Source organism: Coregonus lavaretus, assembly GCF_964263955.1.
Source record: "Coregonus lavaretus genome assembly, chromosome: 26".
NCBI classification, from domain to species: Eukaryota; Metazoa; Chordata; class Actinopteri; order Salmoniformes; family Salmonidae; genus Coregonus; species Coregonus lavaretus.
The window spans coordinates 11,398,254-11,420,206 of NC_140013.1; the positions used below are offsets into that span (position 1 = coordinate 11,398,254).

At 42.7% G+C, this 21,953-nt stretch overlaps 1 protein-coding gene across 1 annotated transcript in view; it reads left to right on the forward strand.

The window, feature by feature from the left end:
- Nucleotides 1-16,386, forward strand: part of LOC311101693 (leucine-rich repeat-containing protein 75A-like) — a gene marked incomplete at both ends in the record, with an annotated part of 36,876 nt that extends 20,490 nt beyond the window's left edge. Inside the window, 2 exons of the mRNA XM_084142845.1 lie at nucleotides 7,398-7,510; nucleotides 15,540-16,386. Coding sequence (XP_083998971.1) covers nucleotides 7,398-7,510; nucleotides 15,540-16,386 — 960 coding nt within the window. The remainder of the gene's footprint in view (nucleotides 1-7,397; nucleotides 7,511-15,539) is intronic.
- Between the last annotated feature and the right edge of the window lie 5,567 nt (nucleotides 16,387-21,953).

The window sequence follows — 21,953 nt, forward strand, 5'->3', positions numbered from 1 at the left end:
TTCACTGGGCCCTGTGGAGCCTGTGTCTGAGACTGCCGCCATTCAGCTAAGCTGAGCCCATTTCCTTGCCAATTACCCTGTTGCCTAGGCCACCACAGCTTGGTGGGACAATTCCTTCTTGTATGTCCTGATTGATTGCACCTCCAGCAGACACCTGGTCTTCTTGGTCCACCATTCTGGTGTGTCTGCTGCTGTGGTCGGTACCATTGATTCCTTGGTCTGTTTCCATTTCCTTTGTTTAGCCACTGTCCAGTGGATAGGTGTGTATACACATTCACTACTGGTAAGGCAGGAGCTCTTTGGCCTTGCTGCTGAGGCGATGGTTGTTGACCTCCCTGGATGACTCTTTTCTCCGTGTATATCAATGATGTCGCTCTTGCTGCTGGTGACTCTCAGATCCACCTCTACACAGACGACACCATTTTGTATACATCTGGCCCTTCATTGGACACTGTGTTAACAAACCTCCAAACGAGCTCCTTCAGTAGCCTCCAACAGCTCTTAAACACTAGTAAAACTAAATGCATGCTCTTCAATCGAACGCTGCTGGCTCCCGCCCACCCGACTAGAATCACTACTCTCGACGGGTCTGACCTAGAGTATGTAGACAACTACAAATACCTAGTTGTCTGGTTAGACTGTAAACTCTCCTTCCAGACTCACATTAAGAATCTCCAATCCAAAGTTAAATCTAGAATCAGCTTCCTATTTCGCAACAAAGCCTCCTTCACTCATGCTGCCAAACATGCCCTCGTAAAACTGACTATCCTACCGATACTTGACTTCGGCGATGTCATTTACAAAATAGCCTCCAACACTCTACTCAGCAAATTGGATGTAGTCTATCACAGTGCCATCCGTTTTGTCACCAAAGCCCCATACACTACCCACCACTGTGACCTGTACGCTCTTGTTGGCTGGTCCTCACTACATGTTCGTCGTCAAACCCACTGGCTCCAGGCCATCTATAAATCACTGCTAGGCAAATCCCCGCCTTATCTTAGCTCATTGGTCACTATAGCAACACCCACCCCTAGTATGCGCTCCAGCAGGTATATCTCACTGGTCATCCCCAAAGCCAATACCTCCTTTGGCCGCCATTCCTTCCAGTTCTCTGCTGCCAATGACTGGAACGAATTGCAAAAATCTCTGAAGCTGGAGACTCTTATCTCCCTCACTAACTTTAAGCATCAGTTGTCAGAGCACCTTACCGATCACTGCACCTGTACACAGCCCATCTGAAATTAGCCCACCCAACTACCTCATCCCTATATTGTTATTTATTTTGCTCATTTGCACCCCAGTATCTCTATTTGCACATCATCTCTTGCACATCTATCATTCCAGTGTTAATACTAATTGTAATTATTTTGCACTATAGCCTATTTATTGCCTTACCTCCATAACTTGCTACATTTGCACACACTGTATATATATTTTCTGTTGTATTTTTTGACTTTATGTTTTTTTTACCCCATATGTAACTCTGTGTTGTTGTTTTTATCGCACTGCTTTGCTTTATCTTGGCCAGGTCGCAGTTGTAAATGAGAACTTGTTCTCAACTGGCTTACCTGGTTAAATAAAGGTGAAATTAAAATTAAATTAAAATAAAAATGACAGGTGCCATGATGCCCTGGAGCTGGAGTGATCACTGGGGCTTGTGTTCTCTTTTTTTCCTTTCTTGTCAGCTCTTCCAGCTGCATCTGTGTCAGTTTTCTTTGAATGTCTCTCCCTTGCTCTGTCAGTTTCTGTTCATCCTTCCTGTATTTCTCCACTGCGTGGATAACATGGTCACAGAACTCTTTGTGTGACTTTGACGTTAGTCCCACCACATCTTCTAGTCTGCTCCAACAGGCGTTGGCATTGCTTCCATCAATGATGTCCTGAACAGTGTTGTCATCAGTGGATCCTCTTCTGGATCTCTTTCTGTTTCTTGTCGCCACCTCTTGAGCTGGTCCTCCAGGTAACCTGCCGGGTTTTCTTTATCCCCCAATGGCTCCCCTCTTAGTGCTTTAGGGTCTATTTTGGCTGGATACTCTATTCTCAGAGTGTGCCATAGTCCTGGCCTATAATTGTTAAAGGTCACTCCGCACCGCCTGTAGGAGGCCACCCACCTGCAACAGGTCCTCAATTTTTGCCACTCCAACCACCCAATGCCTTCAAGTCTCCCACCGCCAGTAGCTTCCCCATCGTTTGTTCTTCAAATGTTCTAATCCATTTCCCTGCTCCTTCATGCAGGTTAGGCAGTCTAGTCACCAGGCCTTCCAGGTCCTGCGATCCCCAGGGCACATAGTGAACCTGTGTCCCCTTTACCAAAATGGGATATTGGGCTCCATACTTTTCTGGCTTTTTTATTGTCCTTCTGCTTCTTAAATTTGATTTTCCCAGATGGGCTTGCAGTGCCTCACCTAATTCTGTTACTATAGTTTTGCCTCCTGTGGCTCCTTGCTGTGATAATCGTCCCTCTGTCTCACTCTGTTCTTGCTCAGAGTCAGCCCACTGTTTTAGCTCCCCATCCTCCTCATTACTTGCATCATCCCACTCTTTTTGCCCACCATACTCTTGTTCATCTATCCCATAATTTTCCAGTTTCGTTAGCATGCCCCTCAGCCCTCCATAACAGTCTATATCTAAATGTGATTTTTCTCCTCTTTTTGGTGTGGAAACCGGTTGCTTCCCTTTTTCTTTCTATCTCTACATTCCCTATTATTGAGACTAGACCTGTGACCTGAGAATACTGCCCCCCTTGTGTGTATGGTGGTGGTGTAGTTAAGCCAGACTTTTTTGGTTCACTCTCCCTCTCCATTAGTATCCTTCTAGCCTTGCCTATGCTGTCCCTTCAACTCTTTCCTTCCTCCCAGAATATTTTCAAGATTTCTCTCTCTTTCTCTTTCTTCTTCTCTCTTTTCTCCCCTTTCTCTCCTGTGTTATAGTTATTTATTAGGATATCCATTTCCTCACACACTGCTACATCAAATATTCCCTCCTTTGGCCATTTTGTTGCTAGTTTCCTGGTTCTTTTTCCCCATTTATCAGATATTTTACCAATCTCTTCACTATTTTCTGGGAACCTTCTCTTCATGATTGCTACTGCTGTTCCTGCCATCCCTACTCCTTGTATTGTTGGCCTTTTCTGTTGCTAATCTTATGTTTGGTTCAGTGTTTATATTTGGATGCAAGGTCAATTATTTCTGTTAGCTTTCTCAGCTAAAAGCTTTTATATTCCTCAGTTAATGGTATTCTTCTTCCTAATATCTCTTCATACTCTTCTTCTTTCCAAAAATGAGATTTTATCCCTTTCTTTTAATATTCTTCTTATCCTTGTATCATTACTGGATCAATGACATATGTAATAACTGTTTCGCATTAGATTGTGCCTTTTTCTGATAATGTTATAAAAATTGTAGCCTATTGCATTGATTTAGTTTAAAATACAAACTTGTTGTTTAACAAATCTAGAACCTACATAAAGTTGATGCTATCCCATCAGCATAATAGTTAAAACTACCTACACTCCACTGGTCCACGTAACGAAAACAAATTATCGTTTTAGAATTCATTAACTATTTGCATACGTCACTGGTGTTACGCAAACTATAGAATAAAGTAATAACAATTAGAATTTGTCAAATAAATGTTTTCCATTCAACTATTCAGACTTCTGCTTCAAATGTCTCTTACAGTTCGATTCATACTTGCTGGACTGTCTCTCTTTTACCCACGAACTAGAACATGGCCTTAGTAAAGTCTATTCACAAACCACCCATAACTAATAGTATATTTGCATTCATATTACTAAAATACATTACTTTCCTTTCAGTCTACCCAAACAATTCAAAGTTTAAATTCTAACTTCCCTATTAAATTACGTTCCTTTGTTATTAATTCAAATCATGGCCACAGCTCTATCGCAATTGCCAGTCTGCTATTAAATGTATGTAACTGTCCTTTCTGATTAGGCTCTAATTAATAAAACAAATACTTGCTATAGTTGACAAGCATACAATTAATTAATATCCATATTCAATTCAATAGTCCACATTACAACTCTATTCTCAGTACATTTTAAACTATCAACTCATTAGGCATGCTTAATCTTATTTCTATCAAATGATCTATGTACTGTCTCCCACCCCTCACGTACGTCTATGTTTCAGGTGCGCAAGTCAGCATTTATATATTATTCCACTTTTATCCAATCTCTAGTAATCAATTACCCGCACATAACATTCATCATATTTTAATATATTAATATCAACCAAACCATTCGTATTTATAATGATTCTTTATTGCCACAAGTTAGTTTACCATAATCTAGTACCAGCGAATCAACATCTTTAACTACCTAGACCCTTCCCCACAGTCATAGACTCCTCCCAGAATCTTATAGACTGGTCACTTATTCACTGATCTCACAATATTCAATGACAGGCAGTGTTGTACAAACCCCAATATATCATTATATCAGCAGCTTATTCTCCAAACTTCAGATTAACTCATTCCCATATTCACACGACTCTCATATCACATTCACACAACGCTATTTCCCAACACACAATATTTTCTTCTATAAAAGTGCCCAAATTTGGAATGTTAATCCTATCACATTTGACATTTCTCTATGGTCAATTTGACCATAATCCTACATTACTTCTAAATTTCCCAAATGTAATGATTGGCCGAAACACAATGTGTATACGTCATGTGCTCGCACCTGTACACGTGACCTGTTCCTCCAACAAGATTTATCATACCCCTCCGGGAAAAGACACACACACCTTCTGATCCCCTTCTGATCAGGACACACACACACCTTCTGCTTCTGATTTTCTTCTAATCAGGACACACACACACCTTCTGATTTTCTTCTAATCAGGACACACTTCTGTTCTACTAGCCTGCATGTCCGCTAGCCTGCTTGTCCACTAGCCTGCGTGTATGCTAGCCTGCTTAAACTTATTTACACTTATAAACAATAACATTGCATGCATGCTTATTTCTCATTCCAACAAAAACTCTGTACTTTTCCTAAATTTAGTCCTTAATGCTGGAGAGACCCCTTCCATACCTTACCCTCAGATTCAGCTTGATCGAATCACACAGTTTTTTATGCTAAAAGTAAGAACATCGCTTACCTTTATTTAACAGTGGCCACTGTATCTGTGTGATTCGTCAAAACCTCCTCCGATGGCAAAGCACTCAACAATCTCTTTCCAGCCCCACGAGTTGGGCGCCAATTATGATGTGGAAAATAATCACTATACTTTATTAAAAATCAAAGTTCTTCCAGAGTTTTTGTAGAATCAAGATTATTATTGACTTTATTACAATTCAAGAAAGTCAGGCTGGTCTGCAGAGTAGCCCCCATTCTCTCTCTCTGCTCCCCCTCTATATAGTCTCATTCCCACACATCCTAGCTTAAAATCCCTCCCTCTTCAGTTTCCCACTCTCTATTGTTCTGCCCACTTCCTTTGTCTATGATGGCGGCTAAATTCAACTTTTATTCAGTTCAGAATCAATAGTAATACAATCAATCAATCCCTTATCTTGCAAAAACACTCATGTTTAGTTTAAACTCTGTTCAACCCCAGCTCTCCCGAGCTTGACCTGAAGATTGATTGTTGGACATGAGAGGTTCACTGAGGAGAGATGCATTAGGCAACAGTCTGGTTTCAGTCTCTGATAAGGTAAGACAGCCATGGATTAGGTAAGAGCAAGCAATTTGACCCTAGGTCAGATCCCCACTTCACACACACACACACACAATGAAATGACCCAATTAAGTTCTTGCCTAGCAACATAGAATTCTAACTATATGTTCGTGATTAACTCAGTTTTATCTCATAGTCCACTAAAAAATCTTCCTCAAACTCTACCCACATGTACATATTACCTCAATTACCTCGACTAGCCGGTGCCGCCGCACATTGACTCTGTACCGGTACCCCCCTGAATATAGCCTCCCTACTGTTATTTTATTTTACTGCTGCTCTTTAGTTATTTGCTTGTTTTGTTTTTTACTTAACACTTTTTTTATTTTACTTTTTTCTTTAAAAAACTGCATTGTTGTTTAAGGGCTTGTAAGTAAGCATTTCACTGTAATGTCTACAGATGTTGTATTCGGCGCATGTGGCAAATAAACTTTAATTTGATTTGATTTTAATGTCACATTTTCCGCACCATAAACAAGTTTATTACACAGCCAAATTAAGATAGATTAATACTTAGAACGGCTAATAACGAATTACTGTAAATATCTCATATTTGATCAATATGTATAACAATATTGTTACAGCTAGGACTTGTGTGACCACATCTGCTCAAAGGAAATTGCAGTTAAAGAAGCATATTCTTTTAGAAAAGAGCTATAAAATCCTATATGTTACTGTATGGGGCGGCAAGTAGCTTAGTGGTTAAGAGTGTTGTGCCAGTAACCGAAAGGTCGCTGGTTCTAATCCCGAGCCGTCTAGGTGAAAAATCTGCCGATGTGCCCTTGAGCAAGGCACTTAACCCTAATTGCTCCTGTAAGTCGCTCTGGATAAGAGTGTCTGCTAAATGACTAAAAAACTTTTTTTTTTTTATACAAAATGTATTATTGGCATCCACATCCAGAGACTGTTAATCATCTCTCTCCCTGAATAACAAACCTAAGTGGCTTGATATAATGGCTTCTATTTCCTTTCTAGTGATCTTACCACCAAGAGCACCAACTGGCCTTCTGGGGCAGATGATCTAGGTGCATAATAGCATATTAACCAATAGGGCGTCGATATGATGTCACAGACAATAATGTACTGTATAATATCTTTGCATACCCGTGCCCCCCTTCACTTTTTTCCTCTGACGGCCATGGTAAGAGCATTCCATGTTCTCCGTAAATGTATTTTCTGAGCCACTGTTTTATATGTCCATATATACAGTATGTTAGTGGGGTGTGTTTACTGGTGTTGTTGTTGTGAAAACCTGCTGTCAATACTTAGTGTTTCTGAAGATTGAAACAGGTGCATAGAGGACCACAGTGTAGCACCTTGACTCACAGTATGAATTTATGCATTTTAATATGGAAGTGCATTCCCTCCCCCGCAAGTGTCTTCTAATGACAAGGAGTGGGTGAGAGAGAGAGAGAGAGAGAGAGAGAGAGAGGGAGAGAGAGATAGAGGGAGGGAGGGAGGGAGAGAGGGGGGGGGGGAGAAGAGAGATAGTCCATCAGGAGGCCACACAGTGTTCAGTGCTGTCCCTCAGCTCCTCTCCTGTCACCACAGATGCATGACAAAGGAAGAAGTGTTTGTTTGCTACAACTCAGCTCCGCTGGTCCCCTGTCAGCCAATATTTAACCTACTCGGTTTTTCTCACTTTCTCACTTTCTTTCCTTCGCTCTCTCTTTCTCTCTCTGTCAGGGGGAGGATTCTCTGGGTGCCATGGAGAAGGTGTGTCGCCAGCTGACCTATCACCTGAGCCCACACTCACAGTGGAGACGGCAGGGCATACTGAAGAGGAAGCCGCTGGCATGGTGAGGACATCGTGTGGGTGTGTGCCTGCGTGTGTGTGTGTGTATCACATCTGGTACCCTCTGAGGGGTCAATAGAGCTAGAGAGAAAAGCAGCAACACACACAGAATAAGCTATGATTATTTATTTATATGTGTGAAAGTTTCTCAAATGTAAGTTTCTCATTTCCTAATGTAATTCTGGATCAGTGGACTGGCACACTCTTTGGCCTACACGCAAAAACTGCAGACTTGCACGGGGCAGGTCTTTTTTTCATTAATTAATGTGATTAGTTCATGCAAATAAAAGGCTTGACGTGGCGTCTTGGTCTGAAGGATCAGACTGAATCATCGTTTCGCCTGGCATCCTCTCTGATTTCCCAGTTCCTCCCTCATTGGTCAATGCAGCGGAAGTCACGAAAATGCCACGTCATCTGGTGTATGTGTCTGGCTTGGTCCATTCTAACTCAACTAAAACAAGACATCATATGTGTGTGTGTGTGCCTTTACTTTTGCGTGTGTGTGTATCCGACTATGTGACTGTGCGTGTGTGGGTTTCTATATAAATCTAATCTAGAACAACTCTGTGTACACAGACCTTATCTTTTCATTCATAATGTATTCCCAGCAGCCTTCACTCTGCCCCTAGCTCTAACTGCTCTAGCCATGACTACATTGATGAATGGGTGTAATATTTACTCTGCTAAGTGAGTCAGTGAATGACAGCTCCACAGATGGGTATTTATGCTGCAGATCTTCTAACTCTCAGGGCTGTGCAGTGTACAGGCAGCTGCTGCACTGTATACAACTGGTAAAGTAGTGTATGTGTGTGTGTGTGTGTGTGTGTGTTTGTGAGTTGTTGCCTGCGTGCTGGTGTGCTTCTGTGTGTGTGCGAGTTGGTGTGTGTGTGTGCGTGTGTGTATATTCCTGTGTGTATATTCTAAAGTGTGTTATGGTGTAACTGTTTCCATATAGCGTGTAATGGGTCCATTGACCCTGGAGGTGGTTATTACAGGGGAGCTGGAGCCCAGCGGTGATGTGTTTATATCCACAGAGCTCTTGCTTGAGCCTGTTCACTCAGGGCCACACACTCACACACACACACCACACACACACACACACACACCACACACACACACTGGGGAGCAGAGGGATTAAGCCCATACGTTCCCCAGCTCTCTCTCTGTCTCCAGTCTCTCTTATCATTGCAGCTCTCAGCTCTCCCATCGCCTGCTATTGTTCCACAGTGTAATCACCATAGAAATAGGATCCCTAGAAGGGACAATACTACGCCTACGCGGTAGCCCACAGAACAGGGTTCTAATCACATTAGCTCTGTACACAGCTCTGACCATAGAAATATAATTATATTTATATGTCTCTGACAGTCCAGTGGGATTACCATATAATTAAAATGAGGACTGTTCTTGTAATTATACTTCTATGGTAATCACACTGGATTTTGAGAGCCATGTACAGTGCTAATGTGATCAACACCCTGTTTCTGTGACCTACCTCGTGGGCGTCCTTCCTCAGTACGGTGTCTGTGTGTCTGTCCCTCAGGAGAGATGTGTTCTATTTGTCAGTGTTAGTGTTTGTCAGATCGAGTCTGATGTCGTTCGTTATGGACTGGGTTTTGGACTGGGTACACAGTTGTGCTGCGTGGACAACTAAGGCCAGTTCAGTGTCACCCATCAGTATGTCATTTGAAAAGGTTTTGAGAAGGTTATTGTGACAAGATTTGCTAGTTATGAAAACTCCTTCTTGTCACGTAGTCTGAAGTAAGTGCCTGGGTTCTATTGTAGAGTAACACTGTGCATGTCAGTGCCTGGGTTCTATTGTAGAGTAACACTGTGCATGTCAGTGCCTGGGTTCTATTGTAGAGTAACACTGTGCATGTCAGTGCCTGGGTTCTATTGTAGAGTAACACTGTGCATGTCAGTGCCTGGGTTCTATTGTAGAGTAACACTGTGCATGTCAGTGCCTGGGTTCTATTGTAGAGTAACACTGTGCATGTCAGTGCCTGGGTTCTATTGTAGAGTAACACTGTGCATGTCAGTGCCTGGGTTCTATTGTAGAGTAACACTGTGCATGTCAGTGCCTGCCTGGTCCTCCTAGACTCCGTAATTACAGAGGTAGCTAGAGGAAACCTCTTGAATATCTCGATCTCCCTGACTAACACTCACAGACACAGAGTGCTCTGCATATAATCAGACCTTTGCTCAAATACCATTTAAAATCTTTCAAATACTTTGACTGTTTGCTTTAGTCTGCCTGGAGTGACAGGGGGTGGGCTTTTGGGACTATTGGGACTATTCCATTGGCTCTATTGCGCAAGGCAAACTCAAAGCGAGCCTAGCTAAAGTATTTGAAATGATTGCAAATAGTATTTGAACCCAGGTCTGCATAGAATGTGTTCTGTGGATCACTTTAGCTCAGTGAATCTTGTCTTACATGTTTTACATTTTAGTCATTTAGCAGACACTCTTATCCAGAGCGACTTACAGTTAGTGAGTGCACACATTTTTCATACGGCCCCCCCGTGGGAAACGAACCCACAACCCTGGCGTTGCAAGCGCCATGCTCTACCAACTGAGCTACAGGAGGTCTCCATGCCTCTGTCTTTGTGGTGGAGGAGTCGGGGCCCTTAATGCCTTTTGCCGTGGGTTTCATTAGCCTCTAGCTAATTAGCATGGGGGACTTGAGCACTGGAGGAAAGGGCTCATCTCCTCCTCCTCTGCTGTCTCATACACTCTGCCTCAGCCCTGGATTGGTCATGACCCCAGCACACACTGCGCACACACAAACACACGCAAGGACACACACACATATGGACACATGCACGTATAGACATGAACACACACATGCAAGCACCGTACACAGACACACACACACACACGCGCACACACACACACACACACACACACACACACACACACACACTGCTGCTGCTTCCAGGGGAAACTGCTTGACTGAGTTGTGCCAGCCCCTAAGCCCCATTTCCAGTTCAAGTGAGTCTTGGTTAAAAAGGTACTGGGAAACCTAATGAGTGAACTTCCCCAAGTTAGATACTGAACCGCAGTCTTGATGAATGTTGAGGATGGCTTTGTAATTGGACAGTGGCTGACTCTTCCTTCAACACGGAATATAATTAGTTCTGGAATGGATAAGGAATGTCAAGGCATGAAATGTTCAAAGACTACTATAATTTATACAAACAAGTTGTGGTTGTGCGTGTACGTTACCCTCCTTAAGGTCCCGTGAGGCTTAGTTGGTAGAGCATGGCGCTTGCAATGCCACGGTTGTGGGTACGATGCCCACGGGGGACCAGTATGCAAAAGTACCAAATGATATGCACTCATTACTATAAGTCGCTCTGGATAAGAGCGTCTGCTAAATGACTATAATGTCCTTAGGAAAAGATGATAAAAAAAGATAGTAGCTGTTGACTGATAAAGTTCTTTAGAATTTAAAGGCTTTATGCAGTCTATGCATTGGAGTGAGGATCTACTGTACAGATAACTAAAAGTAACAGCGCTGGTCCCTGCAGCAAGACTGTGTGAACTGACAGTGATGACCGCTGGAAGCCCAGAGAGAACAGATGCTTGGTGGCCACCAAGTAAACAACTGTCAAATTAGGACTTGCGCGTGTGTGTCCGTCATGCCTACACAAAACAATGAGTGACAGCTGTAATGATCTAAAAAGTAGAGTTGAATGTGTTGACAGAGATAATGAAGTGAATGGAGCAGTAATGGGGGCCAACCAATCTCTCATAGAGACAGATGACAAGGTGACACACACACACACACGAACAGGGGAAAAGTGACATCATCTTTGCTGTCAATGGACTAGCTGACACCTAAGTGTAGTTTAATACCACACTCATTATATTGCAATGGCACTGCTGTCAATAGGGTTGTGTTATGTCACTGAATAATGGTGTCACCAAGGGTCAGAGATTTGTGTGAAGCTCACTTGACAGGGATTTTAGAGTGGAGCCACTATACCAGGGATCATCAACTAGATTCAGCCGTGGGACAATTTTATATTGAGCGGATGGATGGTCAGGGGGCTGGAACATAATTACAAATAATTTGTAAACTGCAAATTGACAGGAAGAAGCCCAAACAGACATAATATTTGACTAAAACATAATAATTTCAAACCTTTCTGCGATTTTTATACGATCTCTTTATTATGCGTGGGAATACTTTGGATTAGATTTCCAGATTTGCTAGTGTTTTTACAGGCTTTTATGTTTCATCATATTTTAATTTTTTGGGGGGGGCAATTCGCCCCGCGGGCCGCCAGTTGGGGAACCCTGCACTATACTAATCAATAACAACCTGGACCGGCCTGACAGCCGGAGCTTTCAGTGTGTCTCCAACTCTCAGACGGCTCTCTTTCACTCTCACTCCTCATCCGTCAGTCCTTGTTCACTGCCTTTCTCCCTCAATCTATTCTCTTCTCTCTTGACCGGTATGCACAATGTGAGCGAAAAGACGGGGTCACATTAGAATGGTTATGATATGCAAAAGTGATTGCAGCATTAATATTCATTCTCTCAATTTGTATGTGGCTTTGACCCCCACTTCTTTCTCTCTCTCTTTCTCTCTCTCTCTCTCTCTCTCTCTCTCTCGCTCTCTCTCTCTCTCTCTCTCTCTCTCTCTCTCTCTCTTTCTCTCTCTCTCTCTCTCTCTCTTTCGTATCTAATATGTAATCTGTGCTCACTGGATTTGCAAAGGAGAGATATACTGTAGATGGGGGACGTGATAGCAATGCTAAAGCAACCTTTATTCAGATATTTTTGATCATGTAACGCACAGTCCCCGACCGTTCAGTAGCCAATGTGTAAAATGATATATTGCTCTCGCTCTGGATGACACTTGACTATACCGTACCTGTAACATTGTGAAAGATTGTTGTAACATTGAACTGATTTCAGAGACTATTCAGTCATGACTGAGACTTCTACTGCAATACATACCTCACTTGAGAGAGGCAAGATTAGAGCGAGAGCAAGGATGATACATTGATTGACGAGATAAAATCAATTGTCTATCCTTGAGGGGAAACAGTGAAATCCTTTTCAGAGGAACTTTTTCCTTCCGAGCACTCAAAAGTGTCTCATTGGATTAAACAAGTGCACACATCTGGAGAAGGGTACGAGAGAATCGGAATGCAGACTATGATGCATAAATAAAGTCTACTTGCTCTCCTTACCTCTTTCACAGTGAGGAAGAGGAGGAAAGAGAAGAGAGGGGAATCTGCTCTCTCTCACCTCTCTCACAGGAAAGAGAAAATAATTGCTACTGTCATCCACTGTGTGCACACATGCTGCGTTGGTGATAATTGATGAGAGAGAGAAAGAAAGAGAGAGGGAGGAGAGAGAATATAATATAATAGAAGAAGAGAAGAAGAGATGAGAGGGAGGAATAGATACAGTACAGGGATGGAAGGAACATATTTCAGGGACAGCAGTGATTAGATGAGAGGAGAGGTGACTAGGAGGTGAGAAGGTGAAGGCCTATATCAGACATGTAAAACTAAAGGGATGGCCAGGGAAAAGAACCTTGTTGAACCTCATGTGTGCTTGTCTGTTTATATATGTAATCATTTTGGATATCATTCATTAAATACAGGGGAAACTGAGGCCATTTTCACCTCTAAATGCTTTAGAAGCTTTCACAGTCTCCAGTTTCATTGCAAGGAAACAGTTTAATACAGTGTGTTCATTTACTCTGTTATTATCATTAACACACATTGATGTGATATCATTTCTTTGTTATTGGGGTTGAACAGATTCACTGTGTTTTACATTATAAACTCAATTAGATGGAAAGAAAGGATAAAACATTGAAACACTGTACAGTGACCTGTTTGGCTCAGTTGGTAGAGCATGGTGCTTGCAATGCCAGGGTTGTGGGTTTGATTCCCATGGTGGACCAGTATGAAAATGTATGCGATTATTACTGTAAGTCGCTCTGGCCAAGAGCATCTGCTAAAGTCTCATTATTGTGGCCTCATGGACATAACACAGTTATGGTTTAGGTTGAATTGCTTATAGAATATTTGTATGCAGGGCCTTAGCTTGATATTTGTCTCACCCGCATCAATGGTACTGCATGATGATGACCTCACAGCCAAGTCACTGGTGTCCCCCTTAATGAGCCTCATCAAAGAGCCTCTGTTCCAACATAGCTAGCTGTCTGCATGCTAATCACAGCTAGTAGTTAGCATGCTAATCACAGCTAGCAGTTTGCATGCTAATCACAGCTAGCAGTTAGCATGCTAATCATAACACTCGGTAGAAAAGGAAAACCTATAGTATTGTCGTTCTTTTGCACATCCCAAACATCCTTTTAACATAAAACTGCCTATCGAATGGATGGAACTTAGCTTTATTGTATGTTGTTAGTCAATCTACTCTAGATCGGTCCCCATGTGGTATGTAGTAGCTAAGCCCTAAGGCCTGACTCCTGTGTCTGAGAGGGAGAGAACTCGGCTCAGCGTTGCTCTAGTCTAAAGCGTGGGATTCTGGTCGGAAGCCAAACTAATAGTGTGGGATTGATGTCCTGTACGAGGGGGAGAAGTCACAGGGGGAATGCTAAGCGAGAGCCAGGGATTCGTCATGAGGTCATAACCCAGGGACCATTGACTTCGACCCATAGACAAATAATTACTAGAACGGATATTTAAGCCAACATTCTGTGTTGGGTGGGCCGTCAGCCATATTGAGTGTAGTCATGACTGTACTGTCAATTGTACACTGTCTAAAGGATTTTCCCATTCTAGTAATTCAATTTGTTTGCTTCGACCCAATTCCCATAAAAAGCCATTAGCTTGAGAGAAGTTATGAAACTTTTTTTTTAAAGTAATTAATAACGAAACAAAATCTGGACTAATATAGCAACATATGTGGGACTGCACCATGTCTCAATGTTGTTGACGGATTGGAGCAGAGTGCTTGACCCATAGAATTCTAATTAAGTCCCCTTCTAGTAATTCTATGCCTGGACCAACTCATAAATGGGTCTCTGCTTTGGCTCACATCCTGTCACTACACAGCCATTGGGAGGGAGATTTACTATTGTTATGGTAAATTCATAATTGAGCAAATTATTTGGGGATGTTGAGTAATAATTGGGGTCCAGAACTCATTGTGCCTCACATGCATTGTATTGTTTTCATTTGTACCTGGAAGACGTTCAAATCTGACTTGGCTGGGCATCGAACTCCTAACCTTCAAATCTCAGGGCAAACACTCTAACCACAAGGCCACTGACGGCAAAAAGACACGTCTGTATCTCCTCCAAGATCATCCAAACTCACATCGCTGGAATCATTATGTTATTATGACTCATAATGACCAAATTGAAAGACACTCCACACCTGGGTGTCACCCACAGTATTAAGACACAAGCTTATAACAAAACGTGTGAACACTCTAGCTGTGCCACAGAGAGCCACTTGTTTGTTTCGATGAGGTTGGCAGAAAATCTCCCTCAGTTCACTCTCATCGTATTTCTTTGTTTGGATCATATGGACAGATTTGCAAACCGAAACACAACTCAGACTGGCAGACTGCTAATTATGCAGAAACTAAAACATCTCTTTCTCTCTCCCCATCTCTCCTCCTCTAATTGTCTCTGTGCAACACTTTCCATGTAAGCGGGTGAACCCATTTCTCACCTCTCTGCCCCTCAGCACATGAAGTGTCAGAAAATTGGTCTACCTACCTGTCGCTATGCCTGGGGCTTCATGTCCTGTTGTCTCTCATGGCTGTCCTTGCCTTATCACAGGCTCTTATAATGGTCTAGTTGTGTAATATCCTTCCTGCAGGGGGATGTTGCTCTCAGAGATAGCTCAATGCGTCACCCTTATAGTTTTATTGACTATATGATATATGGACCTTTGCCATGTTTCGTGCTAGGGAAAAATAAAATGTGCATACACATTTTGCATTGAAGATATACAGATTTACCTACAATTTGGTCAACACACGTAACTGATTACTTCTCTCTCCCTCTCCCCCAACCCCCCCCCTCCCAGTCTCAAGGTAATGCTGTCGACCCCTCCCCCCAACGGGGCGCTGGACCTGTCGGGCATCCCCCTGACGGTGCGTGACATGGAGCGCCTCTGTGTCTACCTGCAGCGCCACGCGCCCATCATCTGCAGCCTGGAGCTGGGTTTCACCGAGCTCACCGACGACGCCTTCCTCCTCCTCCTGCCCACGCTGGCCGCCCTGCCCCGCCTCGAGACCCTGGCCCTCAACGGCAACCGGCTGACCCGTGCCGTCCTCAAGGAGCTGACGGACAGCCTGAAGGACCCAGCCAGCTTCCCCAGTGTCACGTGGATCGACCTGGGCAACAACGTGGACATCTTCTCCCTGCCCCAGCCCTTCCTGGTGAGTCTGAGGAAGCGCTGCCCCAAGCAGGGCAACCTTCCCACCATCCTGGAGTTTGGTGAGAGCCAGGCCAGCGAGCCCGAGGGGAGGGTGGGGGATGATGACGATGACAGGGATGACACCAACAGGACAGAGAGCATGGATGAGCTGAGGTCGGAGGTGGAAGGGGAGATGGACGGAGAGACGGAGATTGAGGAGATGATGGAAGAGTTGCTGGACTTTGACCTGGAGGTGCAGGGGAAGGAGGACGAGATAGAGGATAGCATGTGGACAATGGAGGAGCAGAGGATGGGAGGAAAGCGGAGGGAGGAGACACAAGGACAGGGAATTAGGAAGATGGTGGGGAAGGCGGAGCTAGAGGAGGAAGACATACAGAGTCAGTCCTCCCACTTGTCATGCTCCAGCCAATCGCAGCATTCCTCTGGAGTGGTTGAGCTGATGAAGGAGGAAGAAGGAGAGGAGGGGACTGATCACTTAGACCACCTGACCTGAGCAAGAACCCCAGTCCACTCTGCTTGTAACTTCCCCTCCCACGTTGTGACTAGAATGAGAAGAGAGCAGTACCAGCAAACAGTGAATGTTCCTATAACGTTAGGTAACGTTCTTGGAATGAATAGGTAACCGGAACTTGTTTGCTGGGTTGGACATCTGGGGGAGGGGCTCTGTCATCTCAACCTACTGGAATGGTTCCGGAATAACCAACTGATCTGGGTGTACTGTTCGTCCATGGATGCACAGTTTAGGGAGATGGCAATCCAGGTTGAGAGAGGAGGACGTTTGTGATAACTCTTATTGTTGTTTCATTATGAATTAGGATTATAATCCTCTGTAGTAAAGAGTAATAGATACAGTTGAAGTCGGAAGTTTACATACACCTTAGCCAAATACATTTCAACTCAGTTTTTCACAATTCCTGACATTTAATACTAGTAACAATTCCCTGTTTTAGGTCAGTTAGGATCACCACTTTATTTTAAGAATGTGAAATGTCAGAATAATAGTAGAGAGAATTATTTATTTCAGCTTTTATTTCTTTCATCACATTCCCAGTGGGTCAGAAGTTTACATACACTCAATTAGTATTTGGTAGCATTGCCTTTAAATTGTTTAACTTGAGTCAAATGTTTCGGGTAGCCTTCCACAAGCTTCCCACAATAAGTTGGGTGAATTTTGGCCCATTCCTCCTGACAGAGCTGGTGTAACTGAGTCCTTGCTCGCACACGCTTTTTCAGTTCTGCCCACACATTTTCGATAGGATTGAGGTCAGGGCTTTGTGATGGCCACTCCAATAACTTGACATTGTTGTCCTTAAGCCATTTTGCCACAACTTTGGAAGTATGCTTGGGGTCATTGTCCATTTGGAAGACCCATTTGCGACCAAGCTTTAACTTCCTGACTAATGTCTTGAGATGTTGCTTCAATATCTCCACATAATTTTCCTTCCTCATGATGCCATCTATTTTGTGAAGTGCATCAGTCCCTCCTGCAGCAAAGCACCCCCACAGCATGATGGTGCCACCCCCGTGCTTCACGGTTGGGATGGTGTTCTTCGGCTTGCAAGCACCCCCTTTTTCCTCCAAACATAACGATGGTCATTATGGCCAAACAGTTCTATTTTTGTTTCATTTCTCCAAAAAGTACGATGTGCAGTTGCAAACTGAAGTCTGGATTTTCTATGGCGGATTTGGAGCAGTGGCTTCTTCCTTGCTGAGAGGCCTTTCAGGTTATGTCGATATAGGACTCGTTTTACTGTGGATATAGATACTTTTGTACCTGTTTCCTCCAGCATCTTCACAGGGTCCTTTGCTGTTGTTATGGGATTGATTTGCACTTTTCGCACCAAAGTACGTTAATCTCTAGGAGACATAACGTGTCTCCTTCCTGAGCGGTATGACAGCTGCGTGGTCCCATGGTGTTTATACTTGCGTACTATTGTTTGTACAGATGAACGTGGCACTTTCAGGTGTTTGGAAATTGCTCCCAAGGATGAACCAGACTTGTGGAGGTCTACAATTTATTTTCTGAGGTCTTGGCTGATTTATTTTGATTTTCCCATGATGTCAAGCAAAGAGGCACTGAGTTTGAAGGTAGGCCTTGAAATACATCCACAGGTACACCTCCAATTGACTCAAATGATGTCAATTAGCCTATCAGAAGCTTCTAAAGCCATGACATCATATTCTGGAATTTTCCAAGCTGTTTAAAGGCACAGTCAACTTAGTGTATGTCAACTTCTGACCCACTGGAATTGTGATCCAGTGAATTATAAGTGAAATAATCTGTCTGTAAACAATTGTTGGAAAAATTACTTGTGTCATGCACAAAGTAGATGTCCTAACCGACTTTCCAAAACTATAGTTTGTTAACAAGAAAGTTGTGGATTGGTTGAAAAACGAGTTTTAATGACTCCAACCTAAGTGTATGTAAACTTCCGAATTCAACTGTATATTATATATCAAATGTAGAAAGAATTAACATTTTCTAATGTACATGTGAGTGTGTCAAATCTGGCACGTATGAGATGTTTCATTCAGGTTTTACTCCCTGCTAATCCTGTCCTATAGATGGATGAATGTCTATGTGCCTGTCACTTGTTCCCCTGTTGGTGGAGAGACTAAGTATGTCATAGAGAGAGACAGACAGACAGACGGCTGATGGATGGACGGACGGATGGACAGACAGATGGGTAGAAAGACAGAAGGAGAGCAGTAGACACAGACAGCTTTGGTGTGTGAACAAAATTGCATCTTTCTCTCTGATACTACAGTATGTCTGTCTCTGTATCTCTCTGACCAGCACTCTCTTCAGCAATCCTACCTACCCATTATTTCTTTATGCATATGCATGCTCCAGTGTGTCGATTTCCGATGTGATGTGAGTGCACTGAGAGTACCTTTAAACAAGTGCTATTGGCGGAAAGAATTGATGGTAACCAAAACAATAATGGTTGTAAGGTTGAATATGAAAGGAAAAGAAGCTGACTATAAGGCTCATGATTGTAAAGCATGTGAGGAAGGAGTCGGTTGCTGTGAGGAAAATCAGTGTTTAGGCTAAGGAAAAGGGTTTAGGAGCTACGGTGACAGGAGCTACGGTGACAGGAGCTATGGTGACAGGAGCTATGGTGACAGCTGTAGTGAATAGAATAATTCAATGAATATATTATGTAGTTCAGAGCAAAGTGCTGAATAACAACCCATCTTTAGTAGCCTCGCTTTTGCCCTTTATCCCTACCAGTCATGTAGAGTGCACGTATCACTTATCACCATTGTATCAAAACGTTTAATAGTATTTTATTGTGTGGATACAACAATGCCATCTAACATGGACTGTCCCATTTGTAACAACGGTCTATTAAAACGCTTTAAGAATTAGGATTATGCGCCTCATCTTCTTTGTTAATTGTGTAAATGAGGTACCTTGTGCCTTTAAGGGCAGTAACATGGGGTTATGTGTAAGTTGAGGTGAATGCAATTGGGTCCAGATGTTCAATGTCAGTTCTCAGAAGTGTAATTCCTCAAAACTATTATCATCCCCCAAAAAGATAGACATTTGTGCTGATAATGTGGCTGTTATACTGTATTCAAATGAGAAGATAGTGGAGACTGTATCTTACCAAACCAATTAGGACCCTAATTTCCAGGGTCTCATCATGTTCAGAACTCTATCCACCATTGCACACTGTTGCCCCACAAGCACTTCTTGAAGTGTGTATTCTGTTCTCAGGTGTGCTCCTATCTGAGAGTTGTCTTATTAACTCAAGTCTTTCTTATTTCAGAGACAGTCCAGTTGAACACAACATTGTGTGTATGTGGGACTATAGGAGATGTAATACTAACTGTAAGTCACTCTGGATAAGAGCGTCTGCTAAATGACTAAAATGTAATGTAATAGACGAGTACACTGTCTGTATTTGCAGGATGTTCCACTGTATGTCTCTGATGGATTTCTCTGTGAGAGTGCTTTGTCTGTCTGGGTGCAGTCTCTTGTGTCTCGATAGCTCGTTTTGGGAGGACAGACTCAACTGCCTCTTAGGTCCCCAGACAGAATGTAACAGTCACCATAGACACAGCTGACAGTGACAAGAATTGGAAGACGTTTCTCTGGAACTCAGTCCATATCGGTCATACTGAGAAGATGTGATAATGTTGTTTGGGAATCTCTGGCACCTCTCTCCTCACTGCCCACTGCAATTTCCCCTCCCAAACCAATGGATGATTATTAGTGGAATATTAAAACAAAAGAAGCTAAATGTGCTTGAGTTAATGGAGCAAACTAAACGGTTCAACAAATACAAATAAACCAATGGTGTGTACTGGAATTTCTAGATTTTTGTGTACTTGAATTTCTCTATTATGATATTGAGCATATTGTGTATTCATAAGGATCATCCACAGTTCAAGGATTCTCTCTCTCTCTATTTCTCTATTTCTCTATTTCTTTCTTTCTTTCTTTCTTTCTTTCTTTCTTTCTTTCTTTCTTTCTTTCTCTCTCTCTCTCTCTCTCTCTCTCTCTCTCTCTCTCTCTCTCTCTCTCTCTCTCTCTCTCTCTCTCTCTCTCTCTCTCTCTCTCTCTCTCTCTCTCTCTCTCTCTCTCTCTCTCTCTCTCTCTCTCTCTCTCTGAAAAGGGTTATACAATTCTAAAAGCATGTCTGTATGCAACTTTGAGTTCTTTGCTCTCTCTCTCTCTCTCTCTCTCTCTCTCTCTCTCTCTCTCTCAATTCAATTTCAATTCAATTCAATTTAAGGGCTTTATTGGCATGGGAAACGTGTGTTAACATTGCCAAAGCAAGTGAAGTAGATAGTAAACAAAAGTGAAATAAACAATAAATATTAACACTAAACATTACACTCAGAAGTTTCAAAACAATAAAGACATTTCAAATGTCATATTATGTATATATACAGTGTTGTAACAATGTGCAAATAGTTAAAGTACAAATGGGAAAATAAATAAACATAAATATGGGTTATATTTACAATGGTGTTTGTTCTTCACTGGTTGCCCTTTTCTTGTGGCAACAGGTCACAAATCTTGCAGCTGTGATGGCACACTGTGGTTTTTCACCCAGTAGATAAGGGAGTTTATCAAAATTGGGTTTGTTTTCGAATTCTTTGTGGATCGCTGTAATCTGAGGGAAATATGTGTCTCTAATATGGTCATACATTTGGCAGGAGGTTAGGAAGTGCAGCTCAGTTTCCACCTCATTTTGTGGGCAGTGTGCACATAGTCTGTCTTCTCTTGAGAGCCAGGTCTGCCTACGGCGGCCTTTCTCAATAGCAAGGCTATGCTCACTGAGTCTGTACATAGTCAAAGCTTTCCTTAAGTTTGGGTCAGTCACAGTGGTCAGGTATTCTGCCACTGTGTACTCTCTGTTTAGGGCCAAATAGCATTCTAGTTTGCTCTGTTTATTTGTTTGTTCTTTCCAATGTGTCAAGTAATTCTCTTTTTGTTTTCTCATGATTTGGTTGGGTCTAATTGTGTTGTTGTTGTTGTTGTTGTCCTGGGACTGTGTGGGGTCTGTTTGTGTTTGTGAACAGAGCCCCAGGACAAGCTTACTTAGGGGACTCTTCTCCAAGTTCATCTCTCTGTAGGTGATGGCTTTGTTATGGAAGGTTTGGGAATCGCTTCCTTTTAAGTGGATATAGAATTTAACGGCTCTTTTCTGGATTTTGATAATTAGCGGGTATTGGCCTAATTCTGCTCTGCATGCATTATTTGGTGTTTTACGTTGTACACGGAGGATGTTTTTGCAGAATTCTGCATGCAGAGTCTCAATTTGGTGTTTGTCCCATTTTGTGAATTCTTGGTTGGTGAGCGGACCCCAGACCTCAGAACCATAAAGGGCAATGGGTTCTATAACTGATTCAAGTATTTTTAGCCAGATCCTAATTGGTATGTCAAATTTTATGTTCCTTTTGATGGCATAGAAGGCCCTTCTTGCCTTGTCTCTCAGATCGTTCACAGCTTTGTGGAAGTTACCTGTGGCGCTGATGTTTAGGCCGAGGTATGTATAGTTTTTTGTGTGCTCTAGGGCAACGGTGTCTAGATGGAATTTGTAT